Source organism: Ctenopharyngodon idella, chromosome 21, assembly GCF_019924925.1.
Source record: "Ctenopharyngodon idella isolate HZGC_01 chromosome 21, HZGC01, whole genome shotgun sequence".
In the NCBI taxonomy this organism is placed as follows: Eukaryota; Metazoa; Chordata; class Actinopteri; order Cypriniformes; family Xenocyprididae; genus Ctenopharyngodon; species Ctenopharyngodon idella.
In genome coordinates, this window is record NC_067240.1 from 13,283,716 (window position 1) to 13,305,117 (window position 21,402).

Sequence of the window (21,402 nt, forward strand, 5' to 3'; positions counted from 1 at the left end):
TTAAGAGACATCTGTGCTTACGCACTCGCCACCCACTGCAGATACACACTTACACGCCTTCTTCACTGCTCAATGGTGCTTAGAGGTCTGTGTGCAGAAATCATTAAATGACGCTGATAAATCTTTTGTCTGAAGCATCAATACCCTTATTCATTATAAGTCCATGAAACCTTAAGGACTGTGTCCTAGTGAAAGGGCTTTTAGCTCCATCACGCACAAGACAGCATCAAGACATCATGTCATGTGGATAGTTACCGCACTGGGGTGATATGGAAAACAGATGTGGGCTCTGGACATAAATCTGACTGCTTTGACTTAGTATAGAAAAAAAAAAAAACATCAGTTACTGTGAAGTCTTCATGGAGAAGCTACTTTGGGTTTGTTGTGCTAGGTAAAGCAAACAGGCTTGCACGTACACAGGAACGAGTATCAAATAAGTGTTAAATTTGGCTTTTGCGAGTAAATAAGCTTAAGGATACATGGTTTCACAGGCTAAACAGGTTTTTTAACCTGATGCAAGTGATGTTGGCAAGTGAAAAAAAGATGCTCTAAGGCTGAGTGTCCAAACAGATGTCCAGATTTCACCTCACTCTGATTCACAATCTCTCGATATGTTTGTGAATCAGCCAGTTTCCATTTAATTTGGATATACACTTTCCTTACAACAGACAATCTTTCTCAATTAATGCTTACTCATTGAATAATATGAAAAAGGTTCATTTATAATTTTTACCAAAAATGACCAAAATATGCAGTTCAACTGCTATTTATTTACCAAATATATACTAAATTAACACAAAAAAACTGCTGTGGGGATACCAACTGAAGTACAGTAAACTTTAAATTGCATTTCTTGTGAAAAATCATTTTTAAAAAATTGCAAAAGTATTTAAAAAAATTATAAATTTCAGTTAAAAACTACAGAGACACTCTGAAAGAGATTTATATATAAAATATAAATCAAAACATTTAAGGTATAAATTTCAATAAGAAAAACATTTTCCATGAGGTTCTTTTAAAATAGTGGCCATAACACAATAATGCTCTCTAATAGAAACTTTTCTATTCTATTCTATTCTATTCTATTCTATTCTATTCAAAAGAAATAAAAGAAATAATAAAAAGAACCGAAGCTGACAGTAAGGAACTTTTATGTCTGGTAAATTTGCTCAAATCAATAAAAATTAAATTACAACCTGAATTTCGGAAATGTTGGGACGTTTTTTTTTTTTTTTTTTTTAAATTTGAATAAAAATAAAAACAAAGACTTTCAAAATCACATGAGCCAATATTTTATTCACAACAGAACATAGATAACATAACAAATGTTTAAACGGAGAAATTTTACACTTTTATCCACTAAATGAGCTCATTTCAAATTTGATGCCTGCTACAGGTCTCAAAAAAGTTGGCACGGGGGCAACAAATGGCTGAAAAAGCAAGAAATTTTGAAAAGCGTTCCAACATTTCCGGAATTCGGGTTGTAGAATCATGTGCGCACTCTCTTCACACTCAAAATAAATGGTTTATCGGATACTCACACTGTACGTTGACAATATAGGGTATCCTGAAGTCACTCTGCAGAGCGGGATGTTTCACCACACATGTTAGCGTGTGTCCTTGGGAGTGACGGGAGGGCTGCCAGGTGTAGTGCACTTGGGTCGTAGTGGTGCCGTTGGCATCGTCCTGCATGTGGGCCTCAGACGTGCCATACAGATTCGTCTCCCAGGAGACTTCAGCAGGGGGCCGCGCCCTCTCGGCGATGCAGGTGGCCACCGTGGTTTCATTGCCACCGTCGATCAGAGCGGAAGATCCGGCCGAGACATACACCTTCGGCTCCACTAAGACAGAGAGAGATATATTTGAGTTAAATGTACCACACTGCTTGTGTTTAATTCTGCGCTTTAATGTGAGGAGACATGCTCACGCGATTACTTGAAAGATGTATCAAAATGATGAACTGAGCTAAAGGAAATCCATTCAGACAAGAGTACAAAGCTAAATAAAAGCTAATTCCCTCAGCATCAAGAATCGCTCTGGTACCACAGCCAATAAATTCATAAACTGATAAGCATGACTGAGAGAATAATTAGATTTTCTTTGAGAAGAAATGAAAGACTTATCGGACTGAAAAAAAAAAAAAAAAAAAAAAATCCTCTATGGTAACTACCGGCTGAGGGCAGCCTCGGTTTCTCATCAGAGAGCACTAAGTGCTTTTCCAGAGAAGATGAAATTATTTGTTTTAATGGCTTATCCAGTTTACATGGCAGAAGGGGCGGGGCTCGGGCGTGTGCAAGCCGTGATGAATCCAGCAGTGTTCAGGACTGGAAAACTGAGCTTTGCCTCTGCAGCGGCTGACAGAAACTTAACATGTGTGGGCCGCTCTCCCCTTCCGTTCCTCCACTCAGTGTCATCAACGGTGGGAGACGAATGGGAACGTTGTCCTGGGCTCTGCGACAAAGGAGGCCCACTAAGTCAAGAAGGGCTATGCTAATACAAATCATATATTGACACACTGCTGTTTAAAAGTTTGGGGTCAGTAAGATTCTTAAAGAAGTTTCTTATGCTCAGGTGAATTTTTTTTTTAATCAAAACTACAGTAATACTATGAACTCCCCTCAAAAGAGCATCACAATATGCATCATATTATGAGGTAGTTGTCGATACTCTGCCCTATTTGATAAATATTAATTTGCAGAAGTCAAGGGATGTGTACCGAATGCATCGATACTCATTGACTAGCCTTTGTTTCTCCCTCTGCCATGAGTTTCTTTCTCTTCTCATCTTGTGAAGTATTAACATTGGCAGCTGACCTTCAGAGACAACAGTAGCAGCTGTGGTCGTCGCACCTTCAACGATCCACTGGTGTGTGGTGGTGAGTGACACGTCATAAGTGCCTGTGACTGTGTGCCCGTGTGTGCGGCAAATCTCATGTCACTTTAAACAACGAATTCAACAGGACCTCGCAATGACATCCTTGACCCTAAAGTGCAGTGGATCCCAAAAGCAGCAGGCATCTTTCCCACACTCATACACTCCTGTCTCAGCGTGCGCACACACACGCAACATTCCTCCTGATCTAATTATAGCTCCGGCGCGTGTTCCCTTCCTCCCTCGTTCCTGCTCTCTCACTTCACCACTTTCCATCCTCCTGCACCCCCCCCCATCTCTCCTTTTATTAAAGCACTCAGTCCCCGTTCGTCTCTGCTCTCATTTACGTTCCGATTTTCCTCCAATTGCACTGCTCATTTTATCTATGACATCATCTTTTTCAATTTATCTTTTCCTGTGCTTTACGAACCTTCACTCAACTTGTCAGTCTGCTTGTCATTTATTACTCTAACACTACATCTACACTGGATGTGTGCAGCATACGTCAGTACTAGACTGCTTCATCTTATGGGTGCTCTGTTTCTGTAGGGCTACTACAGCCCCTTCATTTTCACTTTTATACAGTAGATATCTATCCATCCATCCATCCATCCATCCATCTAAAAATTTATATTGTTTAAAAACTTAATAAATAAAAAATAAATAAAAAATATTAAAAAACAATAATAAATAAAAAAATAAATAAAAATAAAAAATAATAAAAATTAAATAAAAATAAATAAATAAGTGTATATTTTGTGTATATAAATAATATATATATGTGTGTGTGTGTGTGAGAGTGTCAAAAGTTTTGAAACGATACAAATTTGTAATGTTTTTGAAAAGTCTCTTATGCTCACCAAGGCTGCATTTATTAAAAAAAAAAAAAAAAAATAAAATAAATAAATGTGTGTGTGTGTGTGTGTCACCATTGCTCACCAAGGCTGCATTTATTTAAAAAAATAAATACAAAATAAAAATAAATAATTAAATAAATAAAAAAATAAATAAAATAAAATAAAATATAAATAAAAATAAATAAAATAAATGTGTATATTGTGTGTATATAAATAAATAATATATATATATGTGTGTGTGTGTGAGAGAGTGTCAAAAGTTATGAAACGACAAATTTATGTTTTTGAAGTCTCTTATGCTCACCAAGGTTGCATTTATTTAAAAAATAAATAAAAAATAAAAATAAATAAAAATATAAAATAAATAATTAAATATAAAAAATAAATAAACACACACACACACACATATATATATATATATATATGTGTGTGTGTGTGTGTGTGTGTGTGTGTGTGTGTCAAAAGTTGAAACAATACAAATTTTTTAATGTTTTTGAAAAGTCTCTTATGCTCACAAAGGCTGCATTTATTTATTCAAAAATACAGTAAAAACAGTAATATTGTAAAATATTAGAAAACAATTATTTTAAATTGTAATGTTTTAATAAATTAAAAAATGTAATTTATTCCTGTGATGACAAAGCTTAATTTTCAGCATCATTACTCCAGTCTTCAGTCAAATGATCCATCAGAAATCATTCTAATATGCTGATTTGCTGAATAAGAAACATTTATTATTGCTATTTTTATTATCATCAATGTTGAAAACAGTTTTGCTGCCTTACATTTATGTGGAAATACTTTTTTCAGGATACTTTGATGGGTCTTTCTTCAATGGGATTCTGTTAAAAAAAATGTTTTATTTTCATTTCATTGTTGCTGAAGCCTATTCCTAAAGGGGCTGATGATGTTCACTGTGTAACCTTCATCTTCAGCTCACAGAAAAAACAGCGACTCTCCTCATGCCTCCATAGTGCAATACATAATTGATATACCTAACATAAAGCACTGTGCTTGTAAGTTTCCTCTTGTCGTCTCTTGTACACCCAGATAACAAAAGCACACCGCTTCGTTCAGTTGTATCTGTGTTTAGCAGAGCAGATGGCTTTGGGGGTTTGGTGGAGGAAGAGAGTTTAAACATCACCATGTTCTCTGAAAGAGCTGGATGGTCTCCCAAAACACAGCTTTCATTCCTGCCCTGGAGTTGCTCTTAATGTTTTTCCACCCTTTCGCACACACACTGCATACTTGCCCACTTACACAAATCAGCAGCTGTGATGCGCATCCACTCGCACGCCTTTCTTTGTTTGTCGACCGCACACATGCAAAAGGTTCGTCACGGCACTTTAGCATTAATACACAAGCACCACGCTATGAGTGCATAATCTAACCTAATCAGACTGCAAAAACACACACATACGCGGTCTCTTGTTACCTAGCACGCTGACGGTGGTGGAGGCCTGTGTGTTACCCAGCGGAAAGGTGGCAACCTTGCAGGTGTACAAGCCGATGTCAGCGAAACCCACATCTTCCAGCACGATGGTGGCGTCATGCATAGAGGGCGAGCGGAAGGACAGGCGTCGCTCATATTCAGGCGGGATGGAGATGCCGAACATGGGGTTGTACACGGCCAGAGTCACCCATCCAGTGGGCAGCTTCCTCTCCCAGGAGCTCTGTGTCAGGCTGAGGTTCGTGTCCACCTGCACCCTGCAGCTGAGGGTGACGTTCTTTCCCAACACAGCATTCACCTTAGGGGGGACAACCACCTGACTGCCATACACTACCCCTAGGGGAAAGAAATGAAGACACTGTTAGTCAGGACAATTGAGCAGCTGCAGAAAAGAGCTCTTGAGCACTTGTCCACCATTTCAACTGACAAATCTGTTTTTATCCCGTTCAAGCTCCAATCAATCAGACGCCAAGGTCTCTTAGCACAGCTCCTAATTCCAAAAAAAAAAAAAAAAAAAAAAAAAAAATCCCTAATGCTGAGACGTCTGAGAAGGAGACGGATACCACACCGGTTAGCTGGTGTAATTTGCTGTGCTGTAAAAGAAATAAATAAAATACGTTTTATTGTGCTGGAGGGAGACAAAAATTATTCCTAACATTTGATTTACAGCAAAAACTCTGATTTCTAAAATAAAAGCTTAAAAATGGGTCAGGAACAATGGAGTCAGAGCGAGCGAGCGAGCGAGAGCGAGAGCGAGAGAGAGAGAGAGAGAGAGAGAGAGAGAAAGAGAGAGAGAGAGAGAGAGAGAAACATTCTATTAAACTGGATTCCATTCAACTGGAACAATCTTTTTTTTCCCTTTGAAACGCAAATTCCTTATACAATGAATTGTATTTAACTAAACTAGTACATAATCTGGAAAAATATAAAATACAAAAATACAATTTTATGTTGTCTTTATGTAGTACTACATATTGTATAACTGCATATTATATATCTGCAGCTGTGTAAAACGCGTAATTGTGCAACTATTAAAGCTACAATATTTAGATTTTTCACCGCTAGAGGTCGCCTATTCAAAACAAAGACGTAGCTTGACGCAGAGCTGGAGCGCAGAATCTTGGGAGATGTCGTCTTCACAGCCAGTGGAAATGAATCGGGACGGGACTCGGGTTCATGGGTGAGATTATTAACGTTACTGTAGTATGAAGCGGAGCGAGCAGTGGAACTTTTATTATGCTGCAGTCGCCGCTTCCCCTTCTTCCGGTCAAGCGTATGAGGTAACGCAGCGCTGTTTTATCATATTAGATACATTTGACTGTGTTAAAAAATGATGTTATAACGTTACTAGTAACGTTGCTAGTAATCATAAATAAATGCTGGATGGCTTGTGCTGATAAATGGCATGCAATTAAATTTAAAACGTGTATTGTATGATGGAGAAAATGCTGTATTACTTGACAAAATAGTGTTTTTCTCTGAGGCATGGTAAAAGCATGGTACTCTCGGAAAAATCAAGAAAACTAGATTTAAACAATAAAACTAAACGTGTTGAGCTATATAACAATAATTCGTTTTCTGTCTCTAAATGTAACCAAACAGTTGTTCCCTTGTCTAATAAAACATGTAATATATATTAAAGCGTCTTTGGTTTCTACAAAATAAAACCGGAAACCGAGGGTAACGCGGATAGGACGCCATTGACAGGCTACTCCCGGACACGTCCCGGAGCCTTGGTTAAAGGCCCGCTGAAGTGTCTTGAACGCACAGCATTAGAGTGTTGATGTAATTTCAGCTGAAACGGGAAGACAGGGCGATATATAGAACAGCCCCGCCCCTTTTTTTAAAACAGCCAATAGTGTTTCATTTATATCACAGCTCGGCCAGAGCCATTAAACTCAGTAAAACCTCTGTTTCCTTTTAATATCTAACCGTTTATCCTCCTAATCTCCTCTATATCACTTTAAAATACAGCATTCTGTGCAGAATTTAATTGGGTCTGATACCTTCTGTGGTCTGAGCCGACTCGCGGATATGATCTGCTCTGTGCTCTCGTGTCCCTGGGCCAGAGCAGACTGTGCTCACGCTGCGGTGGTTCACATTATACTGACGCGAAAACGGACTTCATTTGCATCAATGGAAAGCTTATTTACACTGTCTGAATTGTTCCCTATTCTCTATATAGTGCACTATGTACCATTTACCATGTAGAAACTAGTAAATGTGTGAACAAATGACCGATTTCAGCCGCAGCTTCAGTGTCTGTTGAGAGTGTAGGAGGGGGCGGGACTTCAAATTCTGGAGAGCATTTGATTGGACAGAAGATTTAATGAGAAGTTGAAGTGCGATGTGATGTCATGAAAATCTGTGATCCATTTTAGCAGAAGTGATAAGTTTTGAATGCTTATATCTCCTAAATGCAAATTTTGTCATTGTTTTGGAACACACCAGCTTAATTCATAACATTAAGGCTAACATATTCATACTAAAGCTAAAAAACGTAAATTTTGATTTCAGGGGGACTTTAAAATTGCGATTTTCTCACAATTTACAAATAGTTGGAAACATTTGAGATATTGTAAGTACTCAACTGAACAAAATATATAACACTGGCCTAGTGGTTTTTGGATATTTTACTGCAAAAATCTTACATATTGTGCCTTTAAATAATTTTAAAATAACACATACAGGGATATTTTTTATACCAATGAATTTGTTTTATTTTATTTTCATTTCACTGTTCCTGAACTCTAACCTCAAGTTGGTCAGTGTTTGTGCTCTGACTCTTTTGGATGTCTCTTGTTCACGGTGTAACAGTCACCTTAAGTTCACTGAGGAAAGAGCAAAAAATTTAAACGTCAAACTCTTGATTCTAAAATAAAAATCTAAAAGTGGGTCAGGAACAATGGAGTTGAAGCAGACTAGAGAAAAAAAAAACAAACAACAACAACTAAAATCAGGCTGATTTGATGGTGTACAGAACAATGGCTGACCGGCAAAACGCTGGTCTGTTCAGCTATTAGGCCCATAGGGCTTTAAAATAGGAACAACATGGGCATTCACCACAAAAACTCTGACTGTTCTCCTCCCTACCTCCTTCTCTTTCTTCCCGTTTGCCTACCTTCCATCGCTCAGCCCGTCATCATTTTTTCCTCTTTCCATTTGCTGAACAAAAGCTTAATTATGTTTGAAATAGGGTTTGCGTGTGTGTGAAATGAGTGCAAAAGGGGAGCGTGCGGACGAGACTGAGAGTCGAGACGAGACAGAGAGAGAGACAAGCGCTAAAAGATGCCAAAGAAACAACAAAGGCCACATGAGGACAACCTGTGTGTCTTATTACACCCAGACAGCCCGCAGCATCTGAATCCACGTACACATACACACGCAAACATACAGCAAAGTCGCATGTGTTCTCTAAGATGTGGCGACGGAGGCAAATCATTGTGTTCTTTTGGGAGATGATGGAATTAAAATCATCTGGGAGGATATTCTCTGGATTCCCACATCAACAGCACACCAATCATCTGCTGGAGTGTGCAGCAGTACCACAGCACCAACAATTTACTACAGTACAATATCATTTAGCAAATTTCAGTACAACGTGCTGTTAATCTGCAAACCAATATCTTAAAAAGAAACTGAACGCATAAAAAAAAAAAGATGATTAAATCAACTGGTTTTGTATTTAAAGGGTTAGTTAGTATTTACAGACAATCCCGGTTTCTTTTCAACATCGTCTGAAGGTGTTAATCTGAGGCATCAGATTTAGTATTGATACACAATATCAAATTTTGTTAATAAATTCAATCCTATCAGGAGTTTTCAATGAATAAGATGTACACAATAAGTTTCATCTCGGATTCACATCAAACCAAACAATCTGTTGTTCTAGGGTTGTTGCCTAGTGAACAAAGCTTTAACAGCATAAACACATTATGATCTGTCAGAGATGCTCTTCGTCAAAGGAACCCCAAGTTTAAGCTGAAGAAGACCCTTAAAGAAAGCCATCTTCTCCACACAAACATATTCATGTATAATGGCTGGCCGATTGCTGACCTGAATCTGAGAATTAAAACCAGCCCCTCATGCAACCACGTCGCTTTGGTCCAGTTAGAGCAACACTTCAAACAAAACTAAATATCTGGATTTAATCTGCATTCTTCGCCATTCCCTTAAAGACCATCCATGTTATATAGTGACCAGCTCAGAGGAAAACATGGAATCTGTAATAGATAGAAAAGAAAAGTTTAAAAAAACAGAGGGAACAGATAAATGTTAAACGCAACTGGCGGTGTGAAAGATCAGTGAAGATCTTGTGAAGAGAATGCTGGAGCATTTTCAGTCAAATAAACAGAAATACTGTATGCACACACCCACCCGCTCACTCACTCAGCCTCTCAAACGACAACGCTAATTGCAACAAGCTGCCGGTCGGAAGATGTAATCGTAAATCAAAACCCGCCGTATTGCTTGGCAACAGACTCTAAACATTCCGCCGGAGCGTTTGTCTTGCCAGCAACGACCCTCCCTCTTTTGTCTCAACAGCACATCCTCATTGTGACTGGAAGAGGAGGAATAAGAGTAAAAATAAAAGTGACAATAAATGTGGCAAATAAGAATCATAAAGGAAGTTTGGAAGAAGTTATATCTTTATCTGCGCCAGTAGGTTAGCAAAGCCAAAAGATGACCTCACAGGAATGGATGAGCAAGCGAGGAAATGATCTGGAGGATTTCAGGCTGTAAATGTTGACTAACTTTATGCCGTCAGCATTTAAACTAAGGCATTTTAGGCCACTGAGTCACCAGGAATGACAAAATGCAGACCTCTCTGTCCTTAAATCACTGGGTTCATAACAAACAAAGCCACAAGGTTCCTGCTTGGATCAAATACAGTCACTCATTGGGCTGATTGGATACACATCACCTTAAGATCAAAGCAATATAGATAGTCAATACAAAAGCAGTCAACACGAAGCACTGTACTGATGTCTGATGTGTCTTTAAACATTCTGCTAAGCTATGAATTACATTCTTACTATTAATTCAGCCCGAACCACTTTACATATAGACTCCATTTGAGCTTTTTTTTTAACATTTATGACCAAAACCTAAACTTAAAGACGATTCTTTTGCAGCCTTGCAAACCATATTTCCAATTACAATTCTGTTTGGTGCCACTAGTGGAGCAAAAGTACACACTTTGGCCCGTCTGTGATGAAATAACAAGCAATATACAGAGGGACCTGAGAAAGCATTGTCTGGCTCATATTTTACAACAAAAACAAAAGAAAATTAATCAATTATAATTTATTTTACATTGTGAAATATGACCCAAACATTTCTTGACAGTTTTTGATTCTTTGACAGTTTTAGAAGATTCACTCTTCTAAAGTTGCTGAGGATTATATATAAAAAAATTATATAAAATATCCTCATATTAATTTATCCTCAATATTATAAAATAAACCATTAAATGCTAATATGTAATATATTTAATATTTATCTTTTTAATTTAATATTATCTTTTTAATTTAATATATAACATTTTCCCCCCATTTAAAATTCCCAAAAGAAATTATTCTGTCCCTCTCTTATTTGATTTTTCAAAGTTTAAAGGGTTAGTCACCCAAAAATGAAAATGTTGTCAATAATTACTCACCCTCATTTTGTTCTACACCCATAAGACCTTCGTCCATCTTCAGAACACAAATTAAGATATTTTTGATAAAAATTCGATGGCTCAGTGAGGCCTCCATTGACAGCAAGTTAATTTACAGTTTCAAATGCCCAGAAAGGTACTAAATACATATTTAAAACAGTTCATGTGACTACGGTGGTTCAACCTTAATGTTATGAAGCGACGAGAATACTTTTTGTGCACCAAAAAAACAAAATAACGCCTTTATTCAACAATATCTAGTGATAAGCGATTTCAAAACACTGCTTCATGAAGCTTCGAAGCTTTACGAATCTTTTGTTTCGAATCAGTGATTCAGAGCGTGAATCAAACTGCCAGTCATGCGAACCATTGAAATTTTGAAACACTTATGACGTAACGAGCATTGTTTACTGAAATCACGTGACTTTTACGCTCCGAACCATTGATTCGAAACAAAAGATTCGTAAAGCTTCAAAGCTTCATGAAGCAGTGTTTTGAAATCGCCCATCACTAGACACTGTTGAATAAAGCTGTCATTTTGTTTTTTTGGCGCACAAAAAGTATTCTCGTCGCTTCATAACATTAAGGTTGAACCACTGTAGTCACATGAACTGTTTTAAATATGTCTTTATTAGCTTTCTAGGCATTGAAAGTGTAAATTATCTTGCTGTCAATGCAGGCCTCAGTGAGCTATCGGATTTCATCAAAAATATCTTAATTTGTGTTCTGAAGATGAACAGAGGTCTTACAGGTGTGGAACGACATGAGAGCGAGTAAGTAACGAGAATTTTCATTTTTGGGTGAACTAACCCTTTAAGCTAAAAATAAGATTTTCTGATAACATGCATGTTTAAGACTAGTTTCAGCATGCCTATCCACATACTCGGGAGACAATTTCACCAAAATGTGACATGTGCCAAACAAAATGTTCCCAAATGCACCAATGACTAATGTGTTTTATTAACAAAATTGCTTCAGAGTCTGAGAATGAAATAAGTAGAGACAAAGCTGTGCACCGAACAAATTTCTGAATGGTGTAATAAACATGAATTATACAAACTCATGAATGCTCCACAGCACAGTCACTGCACCACACACACAAATCCATACCGCCTGAGAGGTCAGAGCGGTACAGGAAGTTAACTGTCCTGACAGCAAGGACACTGAGCTCCCAGAAGGGTTCGCTCTCTATTCTGCCACAGTCAGCTATTCCCCCCACACGCGCTATCTACCTGCAAGGTGTGTTGGTGCATGTGAGGGTGTCTGCGGGAGAGGCTGCACGTCTGTGTGCTCTGAGGTGACGGGGTTCAATTTTCCCTCTCAAAGACTGTTTGTATTCATTGCACATGGCAGGTCGCAATGGAGCTATCACCTCTGCCATGACTCAGCAGATGGGATTAACTTTGCCACATCTCCTTCACCGAACTTAATATCCATGCATGAGGTGGAAGAGAAGGCGGAAGCAGAGAGAAAAACGAAGAAAGCCATTAGTTTGTCATTAAACAAGCTACATCCCCTTTGTAAACATTCTCTCCTCAGGTCAGGTTACAACGATCCAAAACTTAATCTTCATAAATAATTCCAACCAGGACAAGATCAACTCTCACTAAAAATATAAGCTCAGACCGGAACTGCGTAAAATGCATTTTACTACCTTTTCAATTGCATGTATGTGACAAAATACTTTACCACCTTCTGACCTTTTTGGAGAACCTACTTTCAAAATATGACACAATGATGATAAATGACCATAGGGGGACTGTAGAGGAAGAGCCTGTGAAGTTGCACAGGGGGACAGGTGTTCTGGACAGAGACAGTAGTTTAAAAGGGCTGCATCTGCACACATCAGACACAGACACTTGAAAGAGGGCCGGAGATGCTGAATGAAAATAGACTTGGGTGATTGAAGACCTCAAGGTTGTGTAAAGGAAACGGCAGGCGTGCAGGATAGGGCTAAAGTTCGTATGACAATTGTGTGTGTGAATCTGTACATATAAAGACAATGACAGGCACTGACGTTAAGGGTTACACCATTTTTGTATGTTGCAGCAGCAACAACAAAAGTGGCTTCAGGTTTCACATAAATGTGGTCACTGCATCTCCAGCGGCCTGAGCACTCAGCAGGAACGCACCAGGGACCTCAAATAAGTCTCCGCTTCCCTGAAAAAGATAAATAGCCGGACCAAGCTCTTCATAAAAGCACAATATACAGGCATATCCCTATGAATTTTGTGCACTGAAAGTTTTCTAAACTTTTTTGAAGGTGAAGATCTATTCCACTGGTCCTACGAGTCAACTTTATATAGAGTTGTCAAAAGTACTGACTTGTGAAAATGTGAAGCTCTGAGCACTGTCGAGCAGATTCGTAAACACCTCTGATTGGCCATTGTGTTCACACGCTCATCAGATATGTCTGTGATTGGCTACAATGATCAACGCTTCAAAAATGTTGTAAATAGTCAATGACGCTCTTCACTGAGCGCTGACACGGATACACACGGGACCGGTCCGCTGATAGACGCCTGTTTTCAAACGCTCCCGCTTTCAAATTCAAACACTTCTGTGTGCTTTCAAAAACTCCAGACGTGCATTGATCATTGTAGCCAATCACAGACATATCTGATGAGCACGTCAACACAATGGCCAATCAGAGGCAGAGTCCTGCACGGGTCCTGTTTGATAAACCCGCACCCGCAGTTATTAACACCACACCCGACATCCGACAAAAACACTAATTTTAGCCAGTACCCGACCCGACCCGTTTGACGTAAAAAACGCGACCCGACCTGCACCCACATTAAATCTTCTACATAAGGTAGGCTAGACAAACATAATTCACATGTAGCCTAACACAAGCAATAAAACCAACAATAGGCATTCAATGTCACTGCATTTAATTAAACATTGCATTAAACAACACAAGTAAAAATAATAGAACAAAGAATGTTTTAGTAGGCCTATTTTTAACTGTAAGCTTAAAGCTAGTAGCCTAAATATTTTAGCAGATTCACTCGGCATTTAAACGCAGTAGTGTCTTCTGAAACTGAGCAGTGTTTACCTGTCCTCTGGTCCTCTTTGTAGCAGCGTGAAAAATATTCTAAAACTTTAATTCAAATTGTGAATAGCCTATATTATATACACAAAGCGAGCAAAGCACGCTCCCTTTCACTATATTTCAATCAGATGCAGTGCGATTGGCTACAATGCTCAGCGCTGCATATCGTGCTGTAAGCCTTTAACGGTCTTCAGACAGAGCAGTGAACACACATAAGCACGGGACCATTTGAAAGCAGCTGTCAAATGCACCGAATTAAGTTGGAATAGTCTTGGCTATTGGACCCGCAGTCCGCCCGTGCCTACCACGCGTCCGACCCACACCCGCACCCGCACCGCACCCACCACATAGATATTATTCCACCCGTTACATAAAATTTGGCGGGCCACCTGTTGGGTACCCGCCCGCGTGCAGGACTCTGATCAGAGGTGTTTACGAATCCCGCTCAACAGTGCTCAAAGAGTCACATTTTTAAAATTTCAGTACCGATTGGTACCGAAGTCAGTACTTTTGACAACTCTGAAATTAATAAAGAAACAGTTAATAAATGGTTAAATTTAAGCTAATATTACGTGACAAACATTGTAGAAACAATATTGTCAACAGTGACTCTTTTGCTCCAAAACAGTTCCTAACAGAGCCACAGCAAAATGTTTGCGTCTCCGATCAACACACTGGTGTTTTGTTTCTAAATGATTCAGCATTTTTTTAACCAGTGGTTTCTATATACATGTGTAATGTGTGTTATATATAAATTAATTAAATGAAAAATTTAATTCTCTCACAAACCTATGGCTTTAGAAGTTACTTGTAATATTGAACACAAATATTGCACTTTTATAGTTTCCCTTTTGGAGCAATACTAACACAATCAGCAATTCACTGGCTGTCAGCAGGCTGGTTTCTCAAAGAACGGCTAACAGTTGATGACAGAAAACAGAGCCACCTCACAGCATTCTGGTGCAGGGGCTTACCAAGCGAGAGGCCAGCGGGAATGCGTGTTAAGAGACTGAAAACGTGTGTGAAAGCCTGTGTTGTGACAGTCCGAGCGGTGATGTCTTCAGGGCAGCAGTGAGGCTGATGCCCTCACACAGAGATGGTGGTTTTGGGAAGAGTGACTCATAGGGCTCCTTCAGAAAGCAGCACACTAGCTCCAGTCTAGACCACAAAGAGGCCAAGAGACTGCCAGAATATACCAGATATGAGCACAAACAGCCAGCGTGAGGGGGAGGTGGTTGCACCAAAAATTTCTGGGACTGAGGAAAGAAAAGTGTGACGGAAGTCAAATATAGCATGAGGAACCCCCACAAATTCTTACACATGCACCCTAAAATACATTTGTTGAGCATTATTTTCTATGGCTATGGTATTATTTTCAGAAGTAATTGGTTTCAATTATAATTAAAAGGAAGCTTGTCATATTGGACAAGTCAGAAAAAAAAAAGTGTCAGAATAGCAAACATGCTACAAAGCAAAATTTTCTCCATGTTGTGAGTGATGTTAGAAGAAAGTCTGATAGTTGCGTGAAGGTTTTATTGGTGACATTGCAAAAACCAAGTGAGATTATGAAAGCAAAGCTTCTCAAAATCGTCACTGTGATGTGACGGCACAAAAATCAGCCCTTTTTGCTGTAAAAATCCCTGATTGTGACACGTGACTGAAAAGCTGCAACAGCACAATGGCTAGTGCAGCAGCCCAGGTCATATTCTAATGCTGAGTCACAGTGTCTCTGTTCCTCAGGCTTCTAATCAGTCAACCTCACAGAGCCGCAATTCACAAGCCACTGTTTTCTAATGGTCAAAACAGCAATGGAAAAATAGCCGTTTCTCATCTCCTACGTCAAAACCTTAACGCTCGCGTTTTGCTCCAGCAGAAGAAACCAATGTTTTCATTTTACTTTGGTTGTCTTTTCCATCCCTCTGAGGCTAATATCATTCCATGTGCCTGGTTAAAATGAGACCAGAGTGAAAGGAATATAAGGGGTGGAAAAAAAGGAAAGCACCCTTGGAGAAAAAAAAGAATGCGTTTGACTAGATCAATACATTCTGGCAAATGTATTCAACATGAAATTTATCATGTGTCCCAAAATCAGATGTCTTTCTGATTGTAATAATATCGGTGGGAAAAAAACAAACAAACAAAAAAAAAAACAGTTCTTACAAAAATGAAACTAATCATTTGCAGTCATGTAATTTTTATTTTTTCCATGGAACATACATCTTTTTTTAAAGAATCTTTAAGCAGCACTTTTCCATAAAACAGCAATTCATTTTTACCATGTCCATTAAGTTCAAACAAACAAATATAAAATAAATTAATACAATAAATACTATATTTAAATAAAATAAAATTAAAATAATTAAATAATAATAATAAAATAATATAAATCAGTAAACTGTTGTTGTATGGAAAAGTTGCATTAAGAATATGCTAACAAAAAAAAAAAAATATATATATATATATACCTTTTGCGTTCCACTGAAGAAAAAAAACAGCATACGGGTTTGGAACGACCTGAAGGTGAGTAAATCATGAACTAATCCTTTAACTGTACAACATTTAGATGTGACTCACATCAAAGCTGAGGCTGTCTGAATAAAAACCAGCCCAGCCCTTCATTTCTCCTGGGCCAAATTACAGAGCACCCCATGTGCGCTCAACCCCAACACTCCCTGCGAGACCCCTTTTTTCCACATGATAACATTAGAGGTCTCTGAACAGTGATTTCCTTCCTTCTCCACTTCAAAACACTGCTAATCACACCATCAACTATCCCAATTTAATGCTGTTCCCTGGGCTCTCGGCACACCATTCAACAAACAGCAGCAACAGGAAGATTAATGAAACATAGCTTTAATGTGTGCTGCTAATAGCGGGAGAAATGCTTTTCGTATGGGAAAGTCCCGGTTGTTTCCGCTGTCCAGCCAACTTGTTTCCTCATTCCCTGCAACTTCTCACAGAGGCTACACACACTGGGCAATAATACATACATTTTGTTCCAAAACCTCACCAAGTTGCCTCACTGCATGTATAGGCAGCACCCTAACAGACACAAAACCTCATAAGTGCCCAATTTGGAAAGTTCAACACAGGCAGCATCTCTGCGCAGCACACAAATAAAGTTCCACATGGGAGGCTCAAATCACAATTGATTTCAACAGAGTTTAATGTTAGCATGTTGCTACACTAATGACTAATGGTGCGATTTAAAAAAAAAAAAAAAAAAAAAAAAAAAAAAGGGCACTAAAGAGTTAAGAACTATACAGTAACACTTTAGGGATCAATTCTCATTATTAGCTAGCTTGCTTGCATATTACTAGCATTTTGGCTGTTTATTAATACTTATAAAGCACATTTTAATGCCTTATTCTGCATGACCATATTCTACATCCCTGATGCTGCATTCACACGGGGCATCGGCATCGACGCTTGATGAAGGGCGTGGTTGAAGCTTGGTGCCGACGCGACCATCATAGTGTCAACCACCAATCACATTACTTTCTGGTGTAGCATGAACGCAATTGGTTAGTGTCTGCACTAGGTAGGGCTGGACGATATGGCCAAAATTTATATCACGATATATTTCTTTCGATTTCAGTCGATACAATACATTTCCGATATCAACATAAACAATATAAATGTCTCAGAAAAAAAAATGCCAAGAACGCCTACAATGGACGTCTGTACCTACAACTTCTGAAAAATGAATTTGCCAAGTATAGGAAACCTCCTCCTATAAAACTATATAATGTTTTAGAAATAAAAACAGTACAAATAAATTAATATTCACTTTTTATTTGTATTTAGCCTTCATACAAACATGAAATGTGAAATCACTTTCAAATAAACATAAGACTCTCAGACTCACCTTATTAATATTAATATCTTAATTTTAACTTTAAACAGTAATTATATTATTCTTACAGACTGAAACAAAAGTGCTTCAGCCAGGATAAAGAATATGAATAGTGCTCAGAGTTGCTGCAGGAAAAAAAAAAAAAAAACAGTGCTCATCACTGGCACTTTTTACCTAGCCATCCAATCACAGTGGAGGAGGGGCGGGACAAATACAACACTGATTAACCACCACATTCTGCTGTACAACGTCAACAGATGACAACAACAAGCATAATAATGGAACAAAATTATTTAAAACAAGAGCCAGAGCAAATACTTTACATTGTATTGACATTTTTATATAGAAACAATACAGAAACAAACCATCTGTGAAATGAGATACTATTAACACTTCCGCGGATATTCTGTATCATAAAGCTTCTCAACTGAAAAAAAATAAAAAATAAAATAAAATTTTAAAAAATGCTGCGCTGCCGAAACGCTCTCAAGCTGTCCAGTGTACGGATGCGTTGGTGCTTGAAAAGTTTAACATTTTTCGTTGGTGCTTGAAAAGTTTAACATTTTTCAATTTCTGCCACAAGCAATGCCAGAACCCACAATTCAATTCGGCAATGCATGACGTCACCCATTCAAAGTAAATGAGAAACGTTTAAATGTGTGAATGCACTGTTAATCCTACCCCATGCCTAAACTTAACGATTAATAAGCAGTAAATTAGTTTGAGGCAAAAGTCATAGTTAATAGTGAATGTGTGTTGCCCAAACTAAAGTGTGACCAACTATTTTAATTAGGCTGAACTTGTTATTTCTTAAATCAAAGATGGTGCATTTTTTTTCCCCTCAGGATTTTTTTTTTTATACACTGAGCTCACCACAATGAATTCTGGGATTGCTTTCTCTGCAAAAGGATAAAAGACTACCATTCAACAGTTCAGTGTCAGTAAGGTTTTCTTTGAAATAAATAAATTATTTTATTCAGCAAGGATGCATTAAATCAATCAAAAGTGACAGAAAAAGCGGTTTTCTACTCAAAGAATCCTGAAAATCCAAAGAATCCATCTCAGTTTCCACAAAGATATGGAAAGCAGCACAACTGTTTTTAACACTGATAACAATAAGTATTTTTGATAAAATAAATGCAGTCTTCCTGCGCGTAGTAGACTTTTTTCTAAAATATGTAAAAATCTAAAGGACCTCAAACTTTTGAACGGTAGAATGCTGCCATAGAATTTGAACAAAACAAGAAACCTTATAAGGCAACAGTTTAGTTGCCTATAGATTCTAAGCCTTAGAGACTGGAGCGTGCCTATGATGCCTTAAAATTATGCCTATGTAGCTCACAAGGTCTTGAAATAAAACAGTTGTCTAAACAAGGAAGTGCCGAAATGCCAAATGAGAGAGCTGTGATTTCGTACAATATTATGATCAGACTGGTTAGGTCATTTGTTTCTACATAGTTCATCCATATCTGATATAAAGGACTGGTTCCAATCTCAAGCTCAAATCCTACTCTGTGATGCATTAACATGGTGAGGACAGATTCAAATACACAAGGCAAAGCGGGTCTCAAGGATCTGTCTGACCACAAGTCTCTGAAGGGACAGATGGACTCTTGCTTCAAAACAGTCTGCTTTCAGGTCGGCCCATCAAGTTTGTGTTGTGACAGGGAGGGACTGAGAAATGAGCGGTTTGGGGGCCGATTCCATGTTTGAGCGTGGGAGATGCAAGTTCCTCGCTGTGGTAGGTGCAGCAGAGCTCCAAATAAGGCCTCCTAAACAAACAGAGGTTTAAACCTATGGGAGATTTTCTGACGTCTAGGATATTTGCCCAGTGTATCATCCTAAAAAAATCCCTTTTCAGAGTCTACATCCCAGGAAAACAAGAGAGAGGGTGGGTACATGTGCGCACAGACAAATTCAACTCAGCTTTGCCAATGCGGAGGATGTTGGAATACAATAAGTTTACTTGAATGATGAAGAGAGAGAACGAGCCAGTTTGATCTCACTGAGTCCTTCTGTTGAAGACTCCCTGAAAGAAAAACAATGACTCAGAGGTATAGGGCATATTTCTATCAACTGAACGGTGCATTCATTTTACATACTTGAGGCAAAACATGCTAATGGAAATAGCAAAATAAATAAATACAATTAAAATACCGTAGTAAATGCATTTCTTCATATGCTGTCATATGAAAGAATGCTTCATTTTCACAAACCTTAGTACACAAAATAGTTGCTAACAAATCTGAGAAAGTGCCAAATCAAATCGATTCAAGGATGGCACCGATAATGATGAACTTCTTGCCTGTACAGAATTATTAGTATAAATTTCATGTTATAAAACTATATACACTACTGTATATATATATAATAATGGGCTGTGTATTGCCAAGAATCTGGCGATATGATACGTATCACGATACAGGTGTTACGATACGATATATTGTGATATATTGCTATACTGTAAGAAAGGTGATATATTGTGATATTTCTAGTTTTTTTAGAAAGAGGATCTAATTTTAGGAAAAAAAAAAATTCTGGTCAAAAAAAACACCACCATACGCATAAAACCTGACAAAAAAAAAAAAAAAACTTTTATTTAATCAAGACAGTATCATTTGTATTTATATCACTAATCACTATTTTGTGCAATCTAAGTAAAGGGAAAATAGTAAAGTGACTGCAGGATTATTTAGGTGTATATGTTTTAAAGGTTCACAGTATAGCAGTTTTTAATTTCTAAACTATTTAACAACAGAAAGTCATAGTCCATTCCATGACTGCATGACTGTTTTTTCATATTTAATACTGTAAAGCTGCTTGCTTTTAAGCAATCTATTATATAAAGTGCTATTTAAATAAAGGTGCCTTCACTGAAGTGCTGAGCAGAGCTGGTGCAAACATATCCACATCGCTATGATCAGATGCTTTTTTTCCTGCTGCCACCGCTGTCACTTTTGTTGTGCGTTTATTTTGTTATTGAGAGGAAAACATGCAGTACATAGTACATATTACATATTCTATCGAAACGTATCTCAGCAGCGCGGATGGCGTCGGGATGTTAAGCGAACTCTCAGATTCAATGCGTTCCCGAGTTTTGATTTTAACATGGCCTATTTTGCAAACAACATGATTCTTGTCGATCTCCTTAGTAGTTTCTTTATAGTTGAAGCCAAAATAAATCCACACTTCAGCTCTGTACACAGCGGCGGGAGCCGGAATAATACTATCGTCTCGTGAGCTGGGTTTGCTAATGCTAGCGATGCACGGACGGACCTTGCTCTTCTCCGCGTCAGTTTACGTTCTGAGATAGCACTGCCATCTAGCGGTTGGATTTTAAACCGAACACAAAGCCACGAATCTTGGATGTAAATAAATAAATATATAAACAAACAAACAAATAAATAAATAAATAAATAAATATCGATACACTGTTTTTGAGAATCGATACAGTATCGCCAAACATAATATCGCGATATTCACGTGTATCGATATTTTCTTACATCCCTAATATACACTACAACTATACAGTCTATACTATGTTGTCTAAAGAATAAACACTAGAAATGAAAACAATCAATTTAATGGGGCTACATGTCAGAATTTTACTGCATTATTTGCTTTTTTATTGCCAATATGTGAACAGCTTTTATT

At 38.0% G+C, this 21,402-nt stretch overlaps 1 protein-coding gene across 2 annotated transcripts in view; it reads right to left on the minus strand.

Annotated features, from left to right (window-relative positions):
- nectin3b (nectin cell adhesion molecule 3b) overlaps positions 1-21,402 on the minus strand; it is a 68,558-nt gene that overhangs the window by 34,078 nt on the left and 13,078 nt on the right. For both annotated transcript variants that reach the window (XM_051878249.1, XM_051878248.1), the window contains exons 2-3: positions 5,164-5,514; positions 1,542-1,841 (exon numbers count right to left, since the gene is read on the minus strand). In XM_051878249.1, the coding sequence (XP_051734209.1) occupies positions 1,542-1,841; positions 5,164-5,514 (651 nt within the window). The remainder of the gene's footprint in view (positions 1-1,541; positions 1,842-5,163; positions 5,515-21,402) is intronic.